This window comes from Crotalus tigris, unplaced genomic scaffold (assembly GCF_016545835.1).
Source record: "Crotalus tigris isolate CLP2741 ecotype Arizona unplaced genomic scaffold, ASM1654583v1 scf7180000017771.5222438, whole genome shotgun sequence".
In the NCBI taxonomy this organism is placed as follows: Eukaryota; Metazoa; Chordata; class Lepidosauria; order Squamata; family Viperidae; genus Crotalus; species Crotalus tigris.
In genome coordinates, this window is record NW_024096622.1 from 780127 (window position 1) to 800343 (window position 20217).

Genomic DNA, 20217 nt, shown 5'->3' on the forward strand with positions numbered 1-20217 from the left:
TATAGAAAGTGGAAAGAGGGACATATAATTAAATCAGAATATCAGCAAATAGCCCGAGCCTGCAAAAATGAAGTGAGGAAAGCTAAGGCTCAAAATTAACTAAGGCTTGTGATCAAAGTCAAAAATAACCAAAAAAAAGCTTCTTTCAACATGTAAAAAACAAGAAAAAAGTGAAGGAAACGATTGGTCCATTAGTGGGTGAAAGTGGCAGGAAGGTGACAAACAATAGGGAGAAAGCAGGACTATTTAACTCATTTTTCGCATCTGTCTTTACACAAAAAGAAAAAGCAGACCAACCTATCAAAAATAGTGCCATAAAAAACAGAATAGAAACACAAGTTAAGATAGGCAAGAAAATGGTAAGTGAGCACCTGTCCAGCCTAGATGAGTTCAAATCACCAGGATCAGATGGATTACATACCAAGATTCTATAGGAACTGGCAGATGTGATCTCAGAACCACTGAACTATATTTTTCAAAGATCCTGGAGCACTGGGGAACTACCAGAGGACTGGAAAAGAGCTGATGTAGATCTTCAAAAAAGGGGAAAAAATGGATCCAGGAAATTACAGACCTGACTTCAATACCTGGGAAGATTTTGGAAAAGATAATCAAACAACGAATCAGCGAATACCTACAGGCAAACAAAGTCATTACTAAAAGCCAACATGGATTTGTCAAAAACAAGATCATGCCAGACAAACCTTATTGCATTCTTTGACCAAGTGACAAAATTAGTGGACCAGAGGAATGCTATGGATATAATTTACTTGGACTTCAGTAAGGCATTTGACAAAGTAGATCACAACCTACTACTTGATAAGATAGAAAAATGTGTATCACCACCAGGTGGATCCATAGCTGGCTGACTGGCCGTACTCAGTGTGTGGTCCTCAATGGAACCACATCTACATGGAGGGAAGTATGTAGTGGGGTGCCCCAGGGCTCTGTTCTGGGCCCAGTGCTCTTCAATATCTTCATCAATGATTTGGATGAGGGGATAGATGGAAAACTCATCAAATTTGCGGACAACACCAAGCTGGCAGGAATAGCCAACATTCCAGAAGACAGGCTTCGGATACAGGAGGTTCTGGACAGACTTGAACACTGGGCGCTATCTAACAAAATGAAATTCAATGGTGAAAAAAGTAAGGTTCTACATTTAAGCAAGAAAAACCAAATGTATAGGTATAGGGGGTACCTTGCTCAACAGTAGTAACTGTGAGAGGGATCTCGGAATCCTAGTGGACAATCATTTAAATATGAGCCAGCAATGTGCTGCAGCTGCCAAAAAAGGTAACACAGTGCTAGGCTGCATTAACAGAGGGATAGAATCAAGATCATGCGAAGTATTAATACCACTCTACAATGCCTTGGTAAGGCCACACTTGGAATACTGCATCCTGTTTTGGTCACCACGATGTAAAAAAGATGTTGAGACTCTAGAAAGAGTAAGAGAAGAACAACAAAGATGATTAGGGGACTGGAGGTTAAAACATATAAGGAAAGGTTGATGGAATTGGGTATGTCTAGTTTAATGAAGAGAAGGATGAGGGGGGACATGATATCAGTGTTCCAATATCTCAGGGGCTGCCACAGAAAAGAGGGAGTCAAGCTATTTTCCAAAGTGCCTGAAGGCAGGTCAAGAAGCAATGGATGGAAACTAATCAAGGAGTGAAGCAACCTAGAACTAAGGAGAAACTTCCTGACAGTTAGAACAATTAACCAGTGGAACAACCTGCCTCCAGAAGCAGTGAATGCTCCAACACTAGAAGTTTTTAAGAAGAAACTGGACAGCCATTTGTTCAAAATGGTATAGGGTTACCTGCCTGAGCAGGGGGCTAGACTTGGTGACCTCCAAAGTCCCTTCCAACTTTATTATTATTAAAATAAATATATATTGAAAGTGATATTCTCTTGAAAACTGTGAGTTCATTAGAGAAGCATAAGACTACAAAGCACAATTATGCAAATATTTAGAATAATATTTAATGAAAAGTATCTGTTTACTACTAGAAACAACACAAATGATCAGAACAATCACTTCAACATATCTTATTAGGCTTGTTTACTAACTGTCTGAGCAGATGTGATGACATTTCTAGAGGATATTTCATGTCAAATATATGCTTTTTTCCCCCTGCAACACTACATTGAGTCTTAGATAGAGGAGCCCTCCAGCATCACTATTTAACACACCACCTGTTCAATTATGAAAGACAGAAGGCATTTATCTCAAGATGTTGACTTTTCATGTCAACACATCTAGACTGTTATATTTTCTTTGAGCAAGTAAGATTGATGTATCTGCTAGTTTCTTTCACGTTATTTTTCAGCACACAGTGCATTTATCTACCTAAACTTAAATGCTTTTCCAGAAACACAAAACCTATACCTGCCCAACAATTACTGTAATTTTTATGTATGGTAAACAAAATGTATAGATCAATAGAAAGCAAAATACCACTGAAAAACCCAACTAATGGCTGAATAGCAAACGGGCAACCTTGAAATTCCCTGGAGAGATTTTCCAAATTTCTTTTAGTACTCTCCAAATATGGAGTCACATTTTATCTGCCATAGTTAAGCAGATATTTATAGGTTTATGTTCTAATTTAATTAACATATAATTTCCTATAATTGTAAACCTATTTGCAATTTCTGCTGAAAGCGTGAAATCATACATCAAAGTCCTGCTTCTTAGTTTAAGCAATGATTGGGTTTATTTTACTAAGTTTATTATTAATGAAAACAATAATAAAAGATTATATGGCACGTAGATGAGAAAAAAAGCATTTATTAAGGTATATATTATAATATAATATCAGATGCATGAACATATAAGCTACAGAAGCTTATACTCTAATAAAGATATTAATTTTTAAAGTTTCATTTTGCTGCAACTTGGAAAAAGCCACAACTATTTCTCTGGAGATCATAATAATATTCTTCCAGTAAAGGTTTTACGAATGCATTCTTCATGTTGGAAGTCAATTGCTTAAAATAACTCCTTAGTGAATATTCTTACCAGAGTAAATCTGATTTCAAAAACAATACTAGAAATTACTGCATGGAGGTTATTTCATACAAATGACATTTTGTTGAAAAATAAGGTAGTGATTCACTAACTGTACTAAAACAGAAATAAATGTTTAAATTTTCCTGAAGAATACTTTTATCACAGAAAGTCACTGACAGTCTATATAAACATTTAACTACCCTTCAAGCAAATGGGATATATGCTATCTAAATATTTTAGGTTTTAGGACTGGGCAATGATCTAGATTTAAAGAGAAAAAGGTGATTTGCTTTCAGGATACACACATTACACCTGTTACCAAACTGAAGAAGTCATTTTTGGGGGATTATGTGACTGCTTCCATCCAACCCCCGGAAACATGTGTGACATGCACATCATCCCAAAGTTGCTTTTTCAAAGGCAACTGGACTTTGTTTTTCCTTGACATGCACACCCATGCACTCACCAAATCAACTTTTCTCCTTTGAATTCAGTTTATCTTAAACCTTATTCCAGGGGTCTTCAAACTTGGCCCTTTTATGACTTGTAGACCTCAACTCAGCATGCCTGGCTGAAGAATTCTGGGAGTTGAAGTCCACAAGTCATAAAGGGCCAGGTTTGAAGACCCCTGCCTTATTCCCTTTCCAAGCATTTCCCTCAGTTTTTCTAAGGAGCAAAAAGTCTGCTATTTACATTTTCTATCCAAGATATAATAAACATGTCTGGAGAGAAAACCATGAAATGAAGAAAATTTGTTTTCTTAGGCTACATGCAACTCTTTAAGAAGCAACATAAGTTCAAAAAGAATGATGTCTCAGATGCATTTTCTGAGCTGAACAGGTTACCAAAGTTTACTTTTGTTAGAGCAAACTGTCCCTAAAACTACCAAAACTCCTTGAAAATCCATTCTGTAAAATTGGCAATGTGTCCTAGTGTAAAGATCAGAGGAAGCTACATTAGGAAGTGTAAAATATGAAAAATATTTTTAAATATTTTAAAATGGAACCTCACCATTTGATGCTCTAAACTCCAGACTGGCAACTTTCAGGAAGAAATTGGGCTGGGGAACTTTAGCTCTCCACCTCTTATCAAAGTACAACTCTCAGCTTCCCTCACTGTTAGATAAATTAGTGGAGCTGCAGTTCAGCAATATCTGGAAAACTATAGGTTGTCTTGTACCATCATAAAGAATGGCTACAAACGGTATATATCATGAAATAGAAAATAAAATAGGAACAAATAATCTATATAGTTTTCAATTATTGATATTATAGCCATACAGTATTGCTGAATAACCTCTTAAAGGGAATGTTGTTTAAGGGAGAAATATAGAAAGGTAAGACCAATAAATCATACACCATACCAATGTATCATTGTTTGTTTAATCTTTGTATGTCAGAAGAGAACTTGACCTCTTGACACCACTGCCAAAGAAAAATAGCATTATGTTCAAACTGTTCTCCAGGGATATATATAAAAGAGAGTGATTGATTTCACATAGATCATGAAAAAGCCCAACATTTCATAATGAATTCATTTAGTATAAGATTTGGGAGAATCCAAACCAAAAATAGGAGGTGTCAAAATTCTCGTTAGCTTTCATTCTCCATGATTCTGGGTTTTTTTTTAAATCTGGATTTTCTGAGAATGATTGACAACTGCAAACTACCTCTGAATAGGGTACATTAACCGTACTAAACAACATTCATTGCAACTGTTTGTGACTGTTGATATGAAAGTAGAATCTTCCTTACTTGACACCAGCTGAGAAGCTCACCACAGGAAAAAAAAGGCCATCAGTATTAAAGTTTTCAAACATTCCTTGCACAGGTTGTCCATTAATACGGAAAGAAATGCTGGGGACCCCTAAATCCAAGCAACAGCTGACCACATCATCAGATGCTAATAAATGCTGATTCACAGATGCAACAGCCCTGGGTATTCGACCTAATAAGCAGAGAATCGTAGGGAAAAAATGATTTAAGAAATGCTGGGGAAGAACTGGGAAATTTCCATCACATTTAAAACCATTGTTTTGCACACTAAATAAATCGTTTTTCAAAGAGTAAAAAGTAAAAAATATTTAGAAATGCTTGAGAATATTATTCCAATTTACAGACAACAAAGTAATTTTTTTAACAGATCATGATGCTATTATCTTTTAAATTTTATAGTGCCATTCTTGGCACACATAAATGAATATTTTTTAAAAAAACATAGAAATCATATGGTTGTGGGAGGATGACGTCTGTTATAGTTAAATGCAAATTTGCATGCCATTCTTTTTAGTCATAGATAGAATTATTTTTGAATTAGGCAGGCAGCATTGAATGCAACCTGCAAAAAAAAACCCTTTTTCATCTTTACATTATTTAATTGTCAATAGTATGAATTTTTATTTTTTTCTTTGATTTAACAAAACAAGAATTTTCAGTGTACAATCCTCAAGAATTGAAACTGGGATTGTGCAGGATTGTTATTCATTGGATTCTAAGCATAGCTCCTAAACAAAATCAAGCAAAATAGACATTTTGGCTTCCACATAAAGCCAAACAAAAGAGTAAGGAACACAAAAAAAATTTAGATGAAGTATTATTTTTGCACCCTCTTTCTTTCTTGTCAAGTGTTATTAAGAGAGAAAAAAATATTCTTTCAAGGAGGCAAAAAAAAAATCCTTAAAAAGAAAATGAAAACAATTCTATTTTGCAAACCTTCATAATATTTGCGGCCATTCACATTTTAAATCAGTTCTTACCAGACCAGAGATGAAGTCCATCAAAACCATAGGAGTACAGGTCATCACCAACACCATTTCCTCCCCATCCTTCCCCACCTCCAGGATAAGGAGCGTAGCCTGATGTTGAGGCCCATCCAACCCGCAAATGTGTCGGTTTTGCTGTCAAAAATGGTTCCACTTGATCAATGATTAGTTCAAAGTACCATTTCTTATACTGTGCTGAGCCCTCAGCAATTCCAAGAAATATGTTTGGCCTTATGCTAAAAAAGAAGAGAACGAAGAGCATTTAAAACACACTGCAGTAAAATATATACTACACTATAATTTCAGGGTTCAGGAAGAGAGCTTTCTCTACCCTTGCCCCCACCCTATGGAATATTCTCCCCCAGAGTGAAGCCCCACTTTCCTTGCCTTTCAAAATTTGGTTCTGTCAACTCACTTGGAGCTTGAAGAGTGACATTCCACCCTGGAAATGATTAGTGTCTGGAAGGTGTTTCCTCTGCCTTTTAACTTATTCTATCTTTGGTTGTTCTTTTTTTTAGTTAGCTGCCATTTATTTATATATTGTATTGCTATATTGTTTTCACTGTATGCTTTAGTTATAAACTGCCCAGAGTAATTCTGAAAGTGAGATAGGCAGTACCTAAATTTGATAAATAAATATGCCTGTATATCTCGATAGCATGCTAACCATAGTTAATGTGTCAATAGTAAACTAGTCATCAAAACTGTTTTCAAACCATCTAATATATAAGGGTAAAGTCAAGTTATCCTTCTAAAGTGAGTAAAACACTTTCCTTCTAGGATATTCAACTGTTCTGTGTTCAAGATTTTCTCCTATAACTCAAATTTACTGAGAAGTCAAAGAGGGAATGTGATGCAATTCATAAAAATAAAGGCATGTAAAATCATTGACAAAATCATAGATCCAACAAAACCTATAACAGACAGAGAACTACTGTGTATCCTCACAGAATATCAGTTTTGACTGATTTTTCTTCTCATTCCCTGTTACAGAGATCAAATATTTTAATAAGCATGATTGATATATAATGATACCTTGTCACATCGTTCACCAGCCGTGTTTGCAAGAGCAGATCTCTTCGAGGAAGAATATTGTCACATATTAAATTCTGGTTAGCACGCACTGCTACTCCATTACAGAGACAAAGAGAGCACAGGACATCAAGAACCTAGAAAATATTCATAGAAGTGGGTCTTAGAACTATATAGAGCATAATAAAATGCTAGTTTCAAGGAGTCTTTTTTTAAATAATATTTTATTAATTTTCCAATTTTACATTTAGGTATTTAAAAAGCAATGTGGTGGCTGGGTTAATCAATAGTTCAATAACATACAAAAATCTTTAGTACAAATCTCAAGTTACAACATCAAATATTTCCTCTCTTTTTCCCTTAATATCTACTATCTCGTATTTAAGTTAATACAGTTCTTATTGTATCAACTAAGTAAAAACATCATTATTACATTTATCAATAAATTTTTAGCTTATACATATATTAATTATTTTTACATTTAATCTTTATAGATAATCAATGTCCTGTTATTGATTTTTTCCTAATTTTTAGTTTCCTATCAATATTCAAATTTAACATTTGATATTTATAATTTCCAGGCTTTAGGTAACCAAAGTTTCCCTTATCTCAATTCATAAAAGAATCTAATATTCAAAATACACATCTATTTGAGTATAGTCTTGTTCTATTTCCTAAAAGTTATCTATTTCCCACCATATTAAATCATCTAATTAATAATACAGTATCCCCTTTAATAAATCAAAACCATTATATATATTGTCTGGGTTAATCAATAAATCAAACATATTCATATTTTTTTTTCCTTTTGGGTCTAATTTTTAAATATTAAACAAATAGAATCCTTATTTTCAACTAATTTCGAAATATTTTAAATTTAATGACCAAAATTCCCCTTTTCTCAACTTCTCCCTTTAACCCTCTAATTAGTAATAGGAAATCCCCTCTAATAAACCAAAACCTCAATTTGCTTCAGCCTTATTCTGGCTTTCTTCGTTTGCCAACTAGCCTTCCATGTCAATGCTTTCAAATCATCAAACAGATCTCCTCTATTATTATATATATTATTTCAAGTACGAGACATTATTTAGTTGCCATTTTTTTGGAAGGGCTAGCCCATTTATATTCATTAGATCATCTCCCTATTATACCAGTTCCCCATGATTGTCCTGATAAGTTTATCTTCTACTCAATCCATTCTTTTTTTTTCTCCTCAAATTTCTTCTGATTTATATAGAAAATCTTTTCCATTTTCAGTGTTGTCACTCCCTTTTCTGGATTTTCCATTAACTGTTTTTGTTGGTCAATTGAATCCTCTGTCTTAGTATTTGATTGTTCCACTTCCTCTGTTATCTTCTGTGTTGTTAGTTCTTTGGTTGTAGTCAAAATTTGGGTTTGTATATCTAAGCTGGCAACTTGTTCTTTTATGTTGAGTCTTATTTTGTTACAAGCTGAAAGAATAGTTTCATGTATTGCTTTCAACATGAAAAGGATCTTTTCCTGGTCTTCATCCAGGAGTCTTAATTTCACTTCTGAAGATATCTAGCTAGAAATTTAATACCATTATTATGGTTGATTGCATAATCAGCCAGATATTCAGACTGGGATTGGCATTTTTGTCTACCTATCGAGTGCTTTCCAAGGACCTGGGATAGGCATATCTATACTTTTATTCTTAATCTCATTCTTATTCTAGAATGGAATAAAAATAAATATTAATTAATGAAAATAAAAAAATTGAAAACTTACATACTACAGACTTTAGTAGTTCATCTCTAAAGAACAGAATTCCAAACAAGTATAATTTATTAAGTATAAACTTAACCTAATTTACCTGATCATGAAATTCAGAGAAGCTTGTTATCAGAGAAACATGTCTTTTCCTCCACACCAAACAAAAAGGTTTTAAGGCAACATTAAAACTAGAAAATCATCCATAAATCACAGAGTAAGGAGGTAATTCTAAAGCTGTGAGGCCGAGATCTTGAAAGGCTCTCAACCTTAAATTTATTGTCAGAGTAATGGACATAGCCAAAACTCCAAGCCTGCTAAATAATACATTTTGTGGGGATGTACCTTCTCAACAATGAAGTAGGGATCAGTGCCCCAAAGGCCAAAGTTAAGTAGGCCCTATACACATTCTGTGGTGCATATACACATGAGAGGAAAAAGAGATTACAAAAATCCAGACTACAATATTTTGAACCCAGGTCAATGAAGCAAGAGAAGGTGGGGAAGCTTTCCACCAAGATGTTGCAGTAATCTAGACATGACACAATCAGAGCATGAATGAGAAGCTTTGCTGCATCAGGTGTCAAGAATTGGAAAATACATCAAATGTTATACAGATGAAAATGACAGATTTTTGCAATAGCCGCAATGAATGACTGCAGGACAATTTATTATCCACTACATGCACAAATTCCTGGCAACTGAAATGGAGGCAAATTTCATAGCCCTGGAGACAGATGGAATTTGTTTTTTTGCAAAACACTAAAAGCTCTGTTTTGTCTGAGCTCAAGATAATGGGCAATTATCCAAGATGAAATTTGCTATTAAAAAAAACTCTGTTGGAATTCTATGTCACTGAATCAAACTTGGAAGAATATCAGTACATTTGGATATGATAAGTGTAGATGTGATACTGAAAACCAACTATAGTAATAAATCAGTAATAAGGTATAAAGCAGGAGTGTCAAACTGGCAGCCCGTGGGCCAGATGCATCACATGCAGGCCATGCCCACCCCAGCTCCACAAAGGCAAAAACATTGTGAAAAGTCATGATGCATCACGTGACATGATCAAGTTTGACACCCCTGGCATAAAGAGTAAGGGGAATATGACCCAGGAGTGAACCTTGGGCAATACCAATTGTAAAGGGAAACTTACAATAACAAGAGTTATTAAAGGAAATAGGAAAAGAAGGGGATAAAAAAGACAAAAACTAGGAGAAAATGCATCAGTAAACCCCCAAAATACCATAATCATGACAAAAGTATTTGATGGTTAAGAATATTTAAAAAGAATATTTTATTATTTTTTTATAATTACAAATCTTTAGTGCTTAATAAACGTGTTGTCTGGGTCCACATATTTAACTTAATAATAATACATCTTCCATTCCTACTCCATTTTTCTAGCCATTTGTAAAAGGTGTCCCATGTTTGAAAGTATTCTGTATTGTCTTTCTCTTTCATTTTCAATGTAAGCCTGTCCATTTCCACACAGTCCAGAATTTTCTTAATTATATCTTCTTCAGCTGGTGTTTCTTCATTTTTCCAGTGTTGTGCAAATGTAATTCTCACTGCTGTTAGTAATGTAGTATTAAATATACTTTATCATAATTTTCTGTAGTTATACCTAAAAGAAATAGTTCCGGCTTAAAATCTACATGTTTTCTTAACATTTTCTCTAATCACATATGTATTTTTGATCAATTTTTTTTTTGTTTTAGGGCAGTGATGGCAAACTTTTTAGAGACCAAGTGCCCAAACTGCAACCCCAAACCCACTTATGCATCTTCGGGTGCCAGGTGGGTGTGGCCCATTGGCTGGGTGTAGCCCATTTGGTGGGCATGGCCCATTGGGTGGGCGTGGCCGTGGTGGTAACGGCAGACTGGGTGGGACTAAAAAGTTCAATCAATCCCAACTTTGCAAGATCTTTTTTCCCACGAGAAGTTGAAATTGATTGATTGAACCTTTTTTTTTCACACGGTGGCGGAGGCCTAAGGCAAAAAGTTTTTATAAAACCCAGCTGAAGGCCTAGGACTGGGGCGACGGCGTGAGTGCCCACAGAGAGGGCTCTGAGTGCCGCCTCTGGCACCCGTGCCATAGGTTTGCCACCACTACTTTAGGGTATGTCCACCAAAGGTGGTAGTACGTGCCTGGCTTTTGCCTACATTTCCAACAATTGCTAGACATGTTTTTAAACATTTTTGCTAACCTTGCAGGTGGTAAATGCCATCTATAAAACATTTTATATACATTTTCTTTATAGGTAGCTGCCCCTGTTATTTTAAGGTTTCTTTCCCACAAAGTTTGCCATTTTTCTAACTGTACATTGTGCCCAAAGTTTTTTGCCCATATTATTATTGTTTCTTTGACTTGTTTATCTTCCATCTTTAATTTTAACAAAAAGTTATACAGTTTCTTAATCAGTTTTTCATCTGATGACAATAGTATCTGGTCAAACACTGTCTTGTCTTTATAAAAACCATATGTTTTGGCATCTTTCTCATATCTCATCTGCATTTGCAGGTGCTGCCACTGTGATAGCTCAATGCCTTGTTCTTCCAATTCTTGTTTAGTTTGTAGTTTCCTTTCAGTATTCAAAATGTCTCTATAAGTCACAAGTTTTTCATAGTTAATTAAATTTGGGTGCACAAACGTTTCCATTGTCAAGATCCATCCTGGTATTTTCATATAAATTTTCATTTTTATCTTTTCCCATATTAGAAGCAAAGCATTTTTTACATAATGATTTTGAAAGTATTTCTGGATTTTGTTCTTCCTATACCATAGAAAGGCGTGCCATCCGAGTTGCATAGGTGTAATATTTTCAGTCTGATTCCAGCTTTTTTCCCTTGCCAGATAAATTTCAAAATTGATGCATTTAACTCATCAAAAAAAAAAAAATCTCTATGTTTATAGGTATTGTTTGGAATAAAAAAAGTAGTTTTGGTAAAATGTTCATTTTCACCGTCACTATTTTTCCTAATATTGATAGTTGTAGATTTTTCCATTTTTCCAGGTTAGTTTTATTTGTTTTAATAGTTTTACATAATTATCTTCTTTCATTGTTGCACTCTTGCTGTTAAATATATCCTCATGTATTTAACTTTCTTGACTACCTGGAGGTCTGTTTTTTTCTGACAGTCGGTTTTTTTGTTTATCTAAGGTTTTTGATTATCACTTTAGTCTTTCTCTGTTTATTTTCAGTTATGGTTAAGAATATTGAACATAACTGATAACCTAAGAGTAGCGGCACAGTCAATGGATACTGTAAATTATTCAACAATTCACAAAAAACTGTCTCAGTGACAGGACCAGATCAACATCCTGATTGAATGGAATCACACAGATTATGACAACTAAGACAAGTCTGTAGTTAAGAGAGAACAACTTCAGGATTTTTAAAGTAAGGAGACATAGAGTGAGAGCTGGAATAGAGGTGAAAGTTGAAGGATCCCCCCCCCTCCCCCACAAAATATTTAAGTGATCAGTAAATAAACAGTTCAGTCAAAAATGTAAAATGAATGGAAAGAAAAATGGACAAAGGAAGGATGGAAAGGCATCCAATAGGCAACTTGCCCAATGAATATGGTTTGAATATGCAGGGCTTAAACTGGTGAAAGGATAAGAATATGCCCTGCCCACAAGCCCTTTCACAAGCATTCACTTAAATGCTTGATGAGCAGTTTCTGCTTAAGAAATACTAAGGAAAGTTTTGGCTCTCACTTGTTTACCCAAATGTTTGAGTACCGCTTATCTGAAACAGCACAATAGAAGAGATCCTTTTAAATGCCAAAAGAAGTAGCAGAGTTGAGCCTTAAAGCTGTTGCTTCAATTTATTCCCTAAACAAATAACTCTGTACAACATTTTTCTTATTTTAAAATATAAGCATATGTCTCCACTGCATTTCAACAGATTCTGTTCCATCTCTCAGGCAGTTACCATATTCCATATTCCCTTACTTAGGGACCAAGTCCTATTGACTTCATTGGGACTGAGTAGAATACATAGGATTATGCTGTCCATGTCCAATAATATGAAATTCTGTATACAGTATATGGCCAGTAGAGACACAAAACCTTTTTAAAAATTATTTATATAGGAGATGTTTGAAATCCACAAATCCTTCTGCTTTTTAAGCTTGTTAAATAGCTTATTGGCATAGATGCTAATGGTATCCAAGATAATCAATGCCGTAGTTATCTAAAATTTGAAAGAGATGTGAAATGTTTTTAATATACTTGGCTACTTCCTAGCAAGTGGATTTTTTTCTATAGGAACTTTACACATTCCAGAGGACCAAAAGGGTTTTCTCAGGTACATATCTAGCAGTCAACATATAAAAACATCACACAGGCTGTAAAAATAGACAAATTCTCCTCATGGTATGGAATGAGGTGCAAGTCATGTAAAACCTCATAAAATAAGAGCACAACATAATATAACATCTATATAACTTTGTCTGGACTGTATACACCAATTTGTTACTTATATATCCACAGTCAGAAAGAAATTCTCCTGAGAGAATTTAAATTTTCACACTTGTTTTATGGCAAAAGAGCAGGTTTTTATAACGATGTGTTTATTTCTACTTTAATATAATTTACAGGTGTTATAACAATTTTTGTTTTATTTATAGAATATGTTGCATATTAAAGATGCATCTTACACTTCTAAAGCATACCTTATGGTTGCGCCCGTGCTTATCCAGCAGGGAGATGATGGATTTTATATGACCTTCATCTATCAAATTTAAAGCTTCTGGGCTTTCAATCAATATACAGTGCAATACTTCTAAAATACCTGTTTGAATGCCAGGGACAAACAGATTATTTTGAGTTTCAGGGGTAGAATCTATAACATATAATTTAAACATTGGAAAAAATGTAAAGAAAGAAGAAAAAAAATCCTTCTTTAAGGCCTTTAAAAATGCTTTAAATTTTAAAGATTGAAGATGCCTGAATTAGGCAGCCAGCTTCAAGAAAACAAAATGGCTTAGATGTGGATTTTTCTTTTACGGTATTTTTATCTGAGGACAGATAACAAATTAAGGAACAACTGAACCGAAAGGGATGCTATCTTTAGAAACATAAATCCCTTAGCCCTAAAGCTAACTCTAGCAGTAGAATTTCATTCATTCTTAAGAGTTTCTGTCCAGCTTGTGTCTGGATCTAAATTGCAGCAATATTTTTCTCAATTGATCAATAACATATTTCTCATTAATTCAAGAAATGTGTAAATCTCTTATACCAAGCAGTAACAGCTTTTATTTGAAAAGTTGTGATAAAATCTAAATAGCATTGCACTGTAAATACCTCAATGCAATATATTATTATAGGAACTAATGTGTTGGATAACTGTTGCTTGAAAATTGGATGGATAGTATGGGGGATTCTTGTATGAAAATCCATAATTAAAGTTAATAGCTTTTTTTCTTAGGTTATGGAAGAGTAGACTGGTATATCTCACCTGAAGAAGATTCTAGTCTGTCCAATTTACTAATCAACCAATCAAGATTATTGGAAAACTGGGCACAATTATTTCTGTTACCACAAATGAGAGCAGCTGAAAGATACAAGTTGGGATGATTAGTTAAGTATAGATACAGATATTTTAGAATAAAGCCAAAATGTAAAATGTGCCTCCATCAGCTACATGTTGATATTTAGGATATATCATTGTATGCCTTTTTGTATATTCTAGATATAAAAGGAATATAGTTTATTGTCACCTTCACAGGGCATAATTGATTACCCTTCCAACAGGCATTAAATATTTCTGACATTGGAGAAACATTTGATACCATTAACCAGCTATCTCCAGCTCTAAATTCATTGTTACATTGTTCTGGATTTAATCATATAAAATTATTCGTAAAAATCATTAAAAGTTCAATGACTTCCAATTACTGCTAACTATAAATGTAAAACACACTAAAACGTTTAATTCTGTAATCAACGAATAAAGAAGGAATTTCAATACTTGTACATTATTTGAAATATTTTGATCTAATCAAGAACTTATTTTTCTATACATTTGTAGGTACATCAGAGCCATTGCTTATTTCTGTAAGAGTTTATTAGTCAATTGATTTTTTTAAAACAAGCACGATCAAATCTACAAATAAAAGAGTTTGTTTTCAAAACTGTCTCTAACATTCATAAATTTCCACAGATGAAGATTTCATATAGCTGCAGAAAAGGGTCACAGTTCTAAGGTCCACCTACTAACCGGAAGGCACTGTAGAAGAAAAAATATTATTCAGCAGCTTCTGCATTGCTAAAATAGATGACAATGAAAAAATCAGCAATCTTCAACAGGGAGAAATAAAAACAATAATCTGTTAATTATTTGTAAACTTCAGAAAGAGAATGACAATAACAGTGAAGAAAAATAAGAATATGAAAGCAGGGCATAAAAGAATGGGGCCTTGTATCTTTCTAATTTGCCTTCAAATTCTGTTTCTCCTCTGGGTTTGTTTTTTTTTTTACACACATACATTTCTAAATCATAAAAGGAAACCACGTTTAGCACTGATGACATTACCTAATTTGGTAATGAAATATCTGCAAGAAAGCAACCAAGCTCAGAGAGCACCAAGGATCCCACATTCCAGTTCAATCTGAACTACAAATATTCTCTTCTATTGAAAATCACATTTTTAAATTTTAAAGTACATCATTAAAATTACTTTATACATGTAACCATGATGTAAATTGCCATGTGTCATCCAATAACATGTTGATTTAGTTTTAGTGTTGGTTTTAATGTGCTATTCATTAATGGGGAAAATTATCAGTTCCTCTGATTTAGATTTAATTCAAAATTTCCTCCAAAATCTCATTGAACTCTGCATGACTTGCTTCAACATATACAAAATATTTATACTGTATAACCCACCTAATAATTTGTAAAGAAGATTTAGAATTTCTTTCCACGCTGCACCATTTTCTTCTCTACCAACCCCTGTAAAATGAGCAGTACTATAGTATACATTTAATCGATCAATGCAGTTCAGAACCAATGCCAGCATCCCCTGTAAAAATATAATTATAAACACTGTTTATATCTTCAAGTATATATTCATTTACATTTTAAATGTTTAAACAAGCAGTTCAAATACAATATTGAACTATAAAATACTGGGCATAATACATTTTCTTCCCAGAAGGAAAATAATTAGCTGTAAATGTGGGAGAAGGATTTCAATGATACAAAGGAAACCATTGTAAATATCATTTTGCTTAAAACAGTCATAAAGGTCTTATCTGGACTAGGGTCATAACATTAGAGAGACGAAAGCCTTTATTCTTCCCCAGAGCCATTTCCCCAATAGAAAATCATCCTGCAGCCTCCATTAGCAAATTGGATTGCTGCACACACCTACTCTGAAACTTAGTTTGGAAGCAACTATTGGTAGAATGTATGCAGTAATGAGAACATCTGTAACAACTATACTGTCTAATCACATTACTTCTATTTTGCACTGATTACACTGGTTGCCTTTTCAACTGCAAGTCCAATTAGGGGGCTGGTATTGACTTCCAAACCCTTTGCAAATGCTTTGCAATCCATTTATCCATATTAAATGTTCCTGCTCAAGGATTATGATCACATCTGAAGCTCTGCTCTTTGTTTTATAAGAAATTACTCCACCAGGGACAAGTATTTTCTTTCATGGCTCCACACCTCCAAAATCTTCTCCTTCGGAAATATTTTCTTGTTGATTCTTACATAGATGATAGACTGTTTTCTTCTAGTTGACTTTGGAATACTTCATTTAAAATATCTTTACCTGTATTCTTTGGAATGATCTTATTACTCTTGCTACTTTTGTTGCTCTAAATTTATGTGTTTATTGTTTTCTTCTTTCTCATATTATCATGCTTTATTATTAATGTCTTTTAAACATTACATTTTATATAATAATTTTGCTTATTGAATACTACAAACAGTAGAAAGTAGAAATATGCTCTGATGTATATTACTATTACTATTAATAATAATAAAATAGCAACAGCAATAAAATGTGGGTTGTGTGAAAAGATAGTTAATGATATAATTATTATAATAATTTATTAAATTTAATATGTCACCCAACTCCCAGCAAAAATGACAAAACCAGATGGGAACTAAGAAATATATCCACCCAGAGAATTATCTTTTTTTTTAAATTGTTAAAATCAATTTTAAAATTGCTAGTTATTTCTGTGAATTACAAAGGGGAAGATTTAATCCTCAGTCAGGAAACTTTACAGTGGCTTTTAAATAGAAAATCCCAAATTCTATTTCATCTGGCAGCCTTTAGTAAACATATTCATCTAAGCAAGGGGTCCCAACCCCTGGTCCTGGACCAGTACCAGGCTGTGGCATGCCAGCAACCAGGCCGCACAAACAAGCAAAGCCTCATCCATGGAATGCGGGCAACACATAAAACCATGAATCCTCCGGTCCTAAGAAAAAACTCTCTCCATGGATCAAAGGTTGGGGACCTCTGATCTAAGCTGTCAAATGTCTATGACAGCTCAGAAAAAAAAGAAACTAGCATTCTGTAGAGCAAACAATATGATGTTTTCAGGAAATCCTGAAGCATAATTGTATTCTGTTATGGACTAGACCAGTGTTTCTTAACCTAGATGATTCTTGTGACCCCCTTCCAATTCCACAATTGTAACATCTTCCCAAGGTCCAGTTTGGATCGCACCTTTAAAAGGGTTAAAATAAGGAAGATTCTAAGACTTTGAGTTTTTCAGAGAATAATAATAATAAAAATAATAATAATAATGGTTATTTAAAGCATCTTTGAAAGGTGAATCATACATATACATGACTATCAATCCCAACACCTAATTAAAATAAAACACTCTAAACATAGCCTTTTCTACCTCCTCTTTGAATAGATTCTGTCTGTTTTTAAGGGAACGAAGTTTGTTTTGTTTATCCTCATGTTCTAGCTCTTCTTCTGGAGGTAGAAAATATGTAATTAAATCTTGGAGAGTCTGAACTACTTCTTCAATGGGAAGAGTGATGGGAGTTGTAACACTGTTGTTTCCACTGTAAATCAAAAGACAAAGCAAATAGTTATAAAAAGAATACATTACTAGAATCAAAAGAATAATCGGTATACAATTATTACTATTATATAGCTTGTCTTAATACAGAATATTTTGTATCATGTGATCCGTAGATGCAGAATTTAAAAAGTGAATCGAATTACATATAGAAGGGCAAACTGAAAGTATCATCTGCATGTCTGTATGATAAAAGTCATTGAGAAGGAATTGCTAACTTCACAATATAGAGTGTTGTGAAATACCAGTATTTGTTCAGTATGATAGAGAGAAGGAATATCACTTGAACAGATTTTTAAAAGCAACTTTCGTTCACACAAACTTATTATTACAGCTTATGCAAGAAGAAATGTCAAAAGGCTCCAGTCTGTGTGGCACAATCAGTATAACACAACCAGTGCATATTTTGAAGGGAGGGGGAGAAAGAATTTTCTGTCACTAGTAATTACATTCTAAAGTCTGAGAGTATTGTAAGAATGGAGAAGGAAGAGGTTAGAGAGGCTAGGCTAGAGCAGCATTTCCCAACCTGCTTCCTTGGGGTAATATATAGCCATGTTGATCGCAATTCGGGGATGATGGGTCCCCATACAGCTGGAGGACACCTATGGTAAATGTTGGAACAAACAATGGTCAGTGAAATCATCCTGCTAAAATATCTTTGTAGGTTTTCCGTAGACTGAACTGCTGAAGAGTCTTGATGACTAGTAAATGTGATTTTCTAAGATGTAGTTCAGGAGTCCCCAACCCCTGGGCCACACAAGTGGTGGGCAAGCTCACGAAGCTTTATTTGCGCATGTGCAGGGTTACGTTGCATGCACGAAACCATCCTCCCGCCGCCACTGGTCTATGGAGCCAAAATGGTTGGGAACCGCTAATGTAGTGAATATTTGAAAGACATTTGAAAAAGCTGTTAATATCAAGATTAGGTTTTGGATGTCAATGTATCATTATCTTCTATCAATGGAGGCATATTCATGTATCAAAATGGCTTATTGGTAAAGAACTGGGCTGCAAAATTTTGGCAAATTTTGTTTTAACTGATTAGAAAATAAATCTTCAACAATAATCAATTATAATCCAATATAAGCAGAATGTATTTCCAAATTCTGGTACTAACAGTTGGATTTTGGTACAATTCAACTATAGATGTTACAAATGCTAATTATTGTCAGAATGATACTTTAAGAAATTATACCTTATAAATTGACTGAATAACTTTGTGGTATTGAGAATAATTCTAGCAGCCTGGGATTCTTCATGTTGACACCTTTGCACAGACAGTCCATCATCTGTGTGCCCTTCTTGGTGTAATATAACCTAAAATAAATGGTCAGAATAATATTTTAAAATACAACCATTTGTTTAGTGACTGTTTGAAGTTAAAATGGCACTGAAAAATGTGAATTATGACTAGCTTTCCCACTTAGGAACAGCACAGCATGATCAAGTGTTCAGAATTCAGGCACTTGGCAACTGACATGTATTTATGATGGTTGCCGATTCATGTGATCATAAAATGGATCATAAAATGGGTCACAATTCACTTAATAAGTGTCTTGCTTAGCAACAGAAATTTGAGGCTCATTTGTGACCATAAGTCCAGGGCTATTTGTATGTTTTCAATTATGTTCTCAAATGTCGCTATGCAGCTTACTAACGATAGTATGTGAGGTTAGGAGGAAATTGCAGTTTTAATTTCTTGATGCTCTTTTTAAATTTCAGATAATATGTCCCAGTTGGATTTTACATAATATGCCATAAGATGTAGCTGAGAAAAATGGCAAGAGCTAAGTTTAGAATAGTGTATGTATACGGTTGACACGTTATCTTGGAAAAAACAAAGGACAAGCCTAAAAAAGGACCAAATCTGAAAGTGATTAGGAACAAAAAAGGTTTATGTTTATAACTTTACAAAAGAAAATTCATGAACAAAACCAAGAAAAACTTTACAGAAATAATAAAAATAGTTAAAATCAAACACTGTGTGTAAATTTGTTTTAAATTTCCATATTTTTTTTTACATGCATATGGACTGTCCATTAAGTGGAACTATTTGTATGATTAAGTGAAATAACCAAAATGAAGGGCAAAAATGAGTTTTTGAAAAACTGAATTTAAAAAACAGCTTTCTGAAATAAAAGGCATATGGTCATGGTAGCCATGTAGGAATAAAGCGAATGTATGTAATCTGCCATCCTCCACCCTTTATGTATTCTAATTTGTCAGGCCACAGTTTGTTGAAATATCCAGATGAACAAATTGTGGTTTGAGCAATCTTTACAAATCAGGATTGCAAACCAGGATGCCTCTGGTGTGTCCTATTCTACTTAGAAGACATCACTGAAATTATATTTCCCTGATTTAAATCGAGGGAAGTCACTTCTGTGAGATGGATGGCCATACGTATAAACATGATAAATAAATATATAAATAAGAAAGAAAGCATATTGGTTTAACTAACCATGAAGTGTTCTGCTAAGTCAGGCACGTCATGTAAAGGCATGCAGCTTGTTCCCTATATTTTTATTCTTGATAAAGAGAATGAGATATTGTATCTCAGTCCAGCCCAAATATGTTAGAGATGAAATTATAGAATTAATCC

The 20217-nt window shown here is 34.0% G+C and overlaps 1 protein-coding gene across 23 annotated transcripts in view; it reads right to left on the reverse strand.

Moving 5' to 3' along the window:
- RYR3 (ryanodine receptor 3) overlaps window positions 1-20217 on the reverse strand; it is a 301080-nt gene that overhangs the window by 175349 nt on the left and 105514 nt on the right. For all 23 annotated transcript variants that reach the window (XR_005556461.1, XM_039341606.1, XM_039341605.1 and 20 more), the window contains 8 exons: window positions 18811-18932; window positions 17430-17598; window positions 15445-15580; window positions 14014-14109; window positions 13229-13347; window positions 6816-6949; window positions 5775-6016; window positions 4774-4966 (listed from right to left, as the gene is read on the reverse strand). Coding sequence is in view for 22 of the 23 variants with exons in the window: in XM_039341606.1 (XP_039197540.1) it covers window positions 4774-4966; window positions 5775-6016; window positions 6816-6949; window positions 13229-13347; window positions 14014-14109; window positions 15445-15580; window positions 17430-17598; window positions 18811-18932 (1211 nt within the window). In the remaining variant the exon portion in view is untranslated. The remainder of the gene's footprint in view (window positions 1-4773; window positions 4967-5774; window positions 6017-6815; window positions 6950-13228; window positions 13348-14013; window positions 14110-15444; window positions 15581-17429; window positions 17599-18810; window positions 18933-20217) is intronic.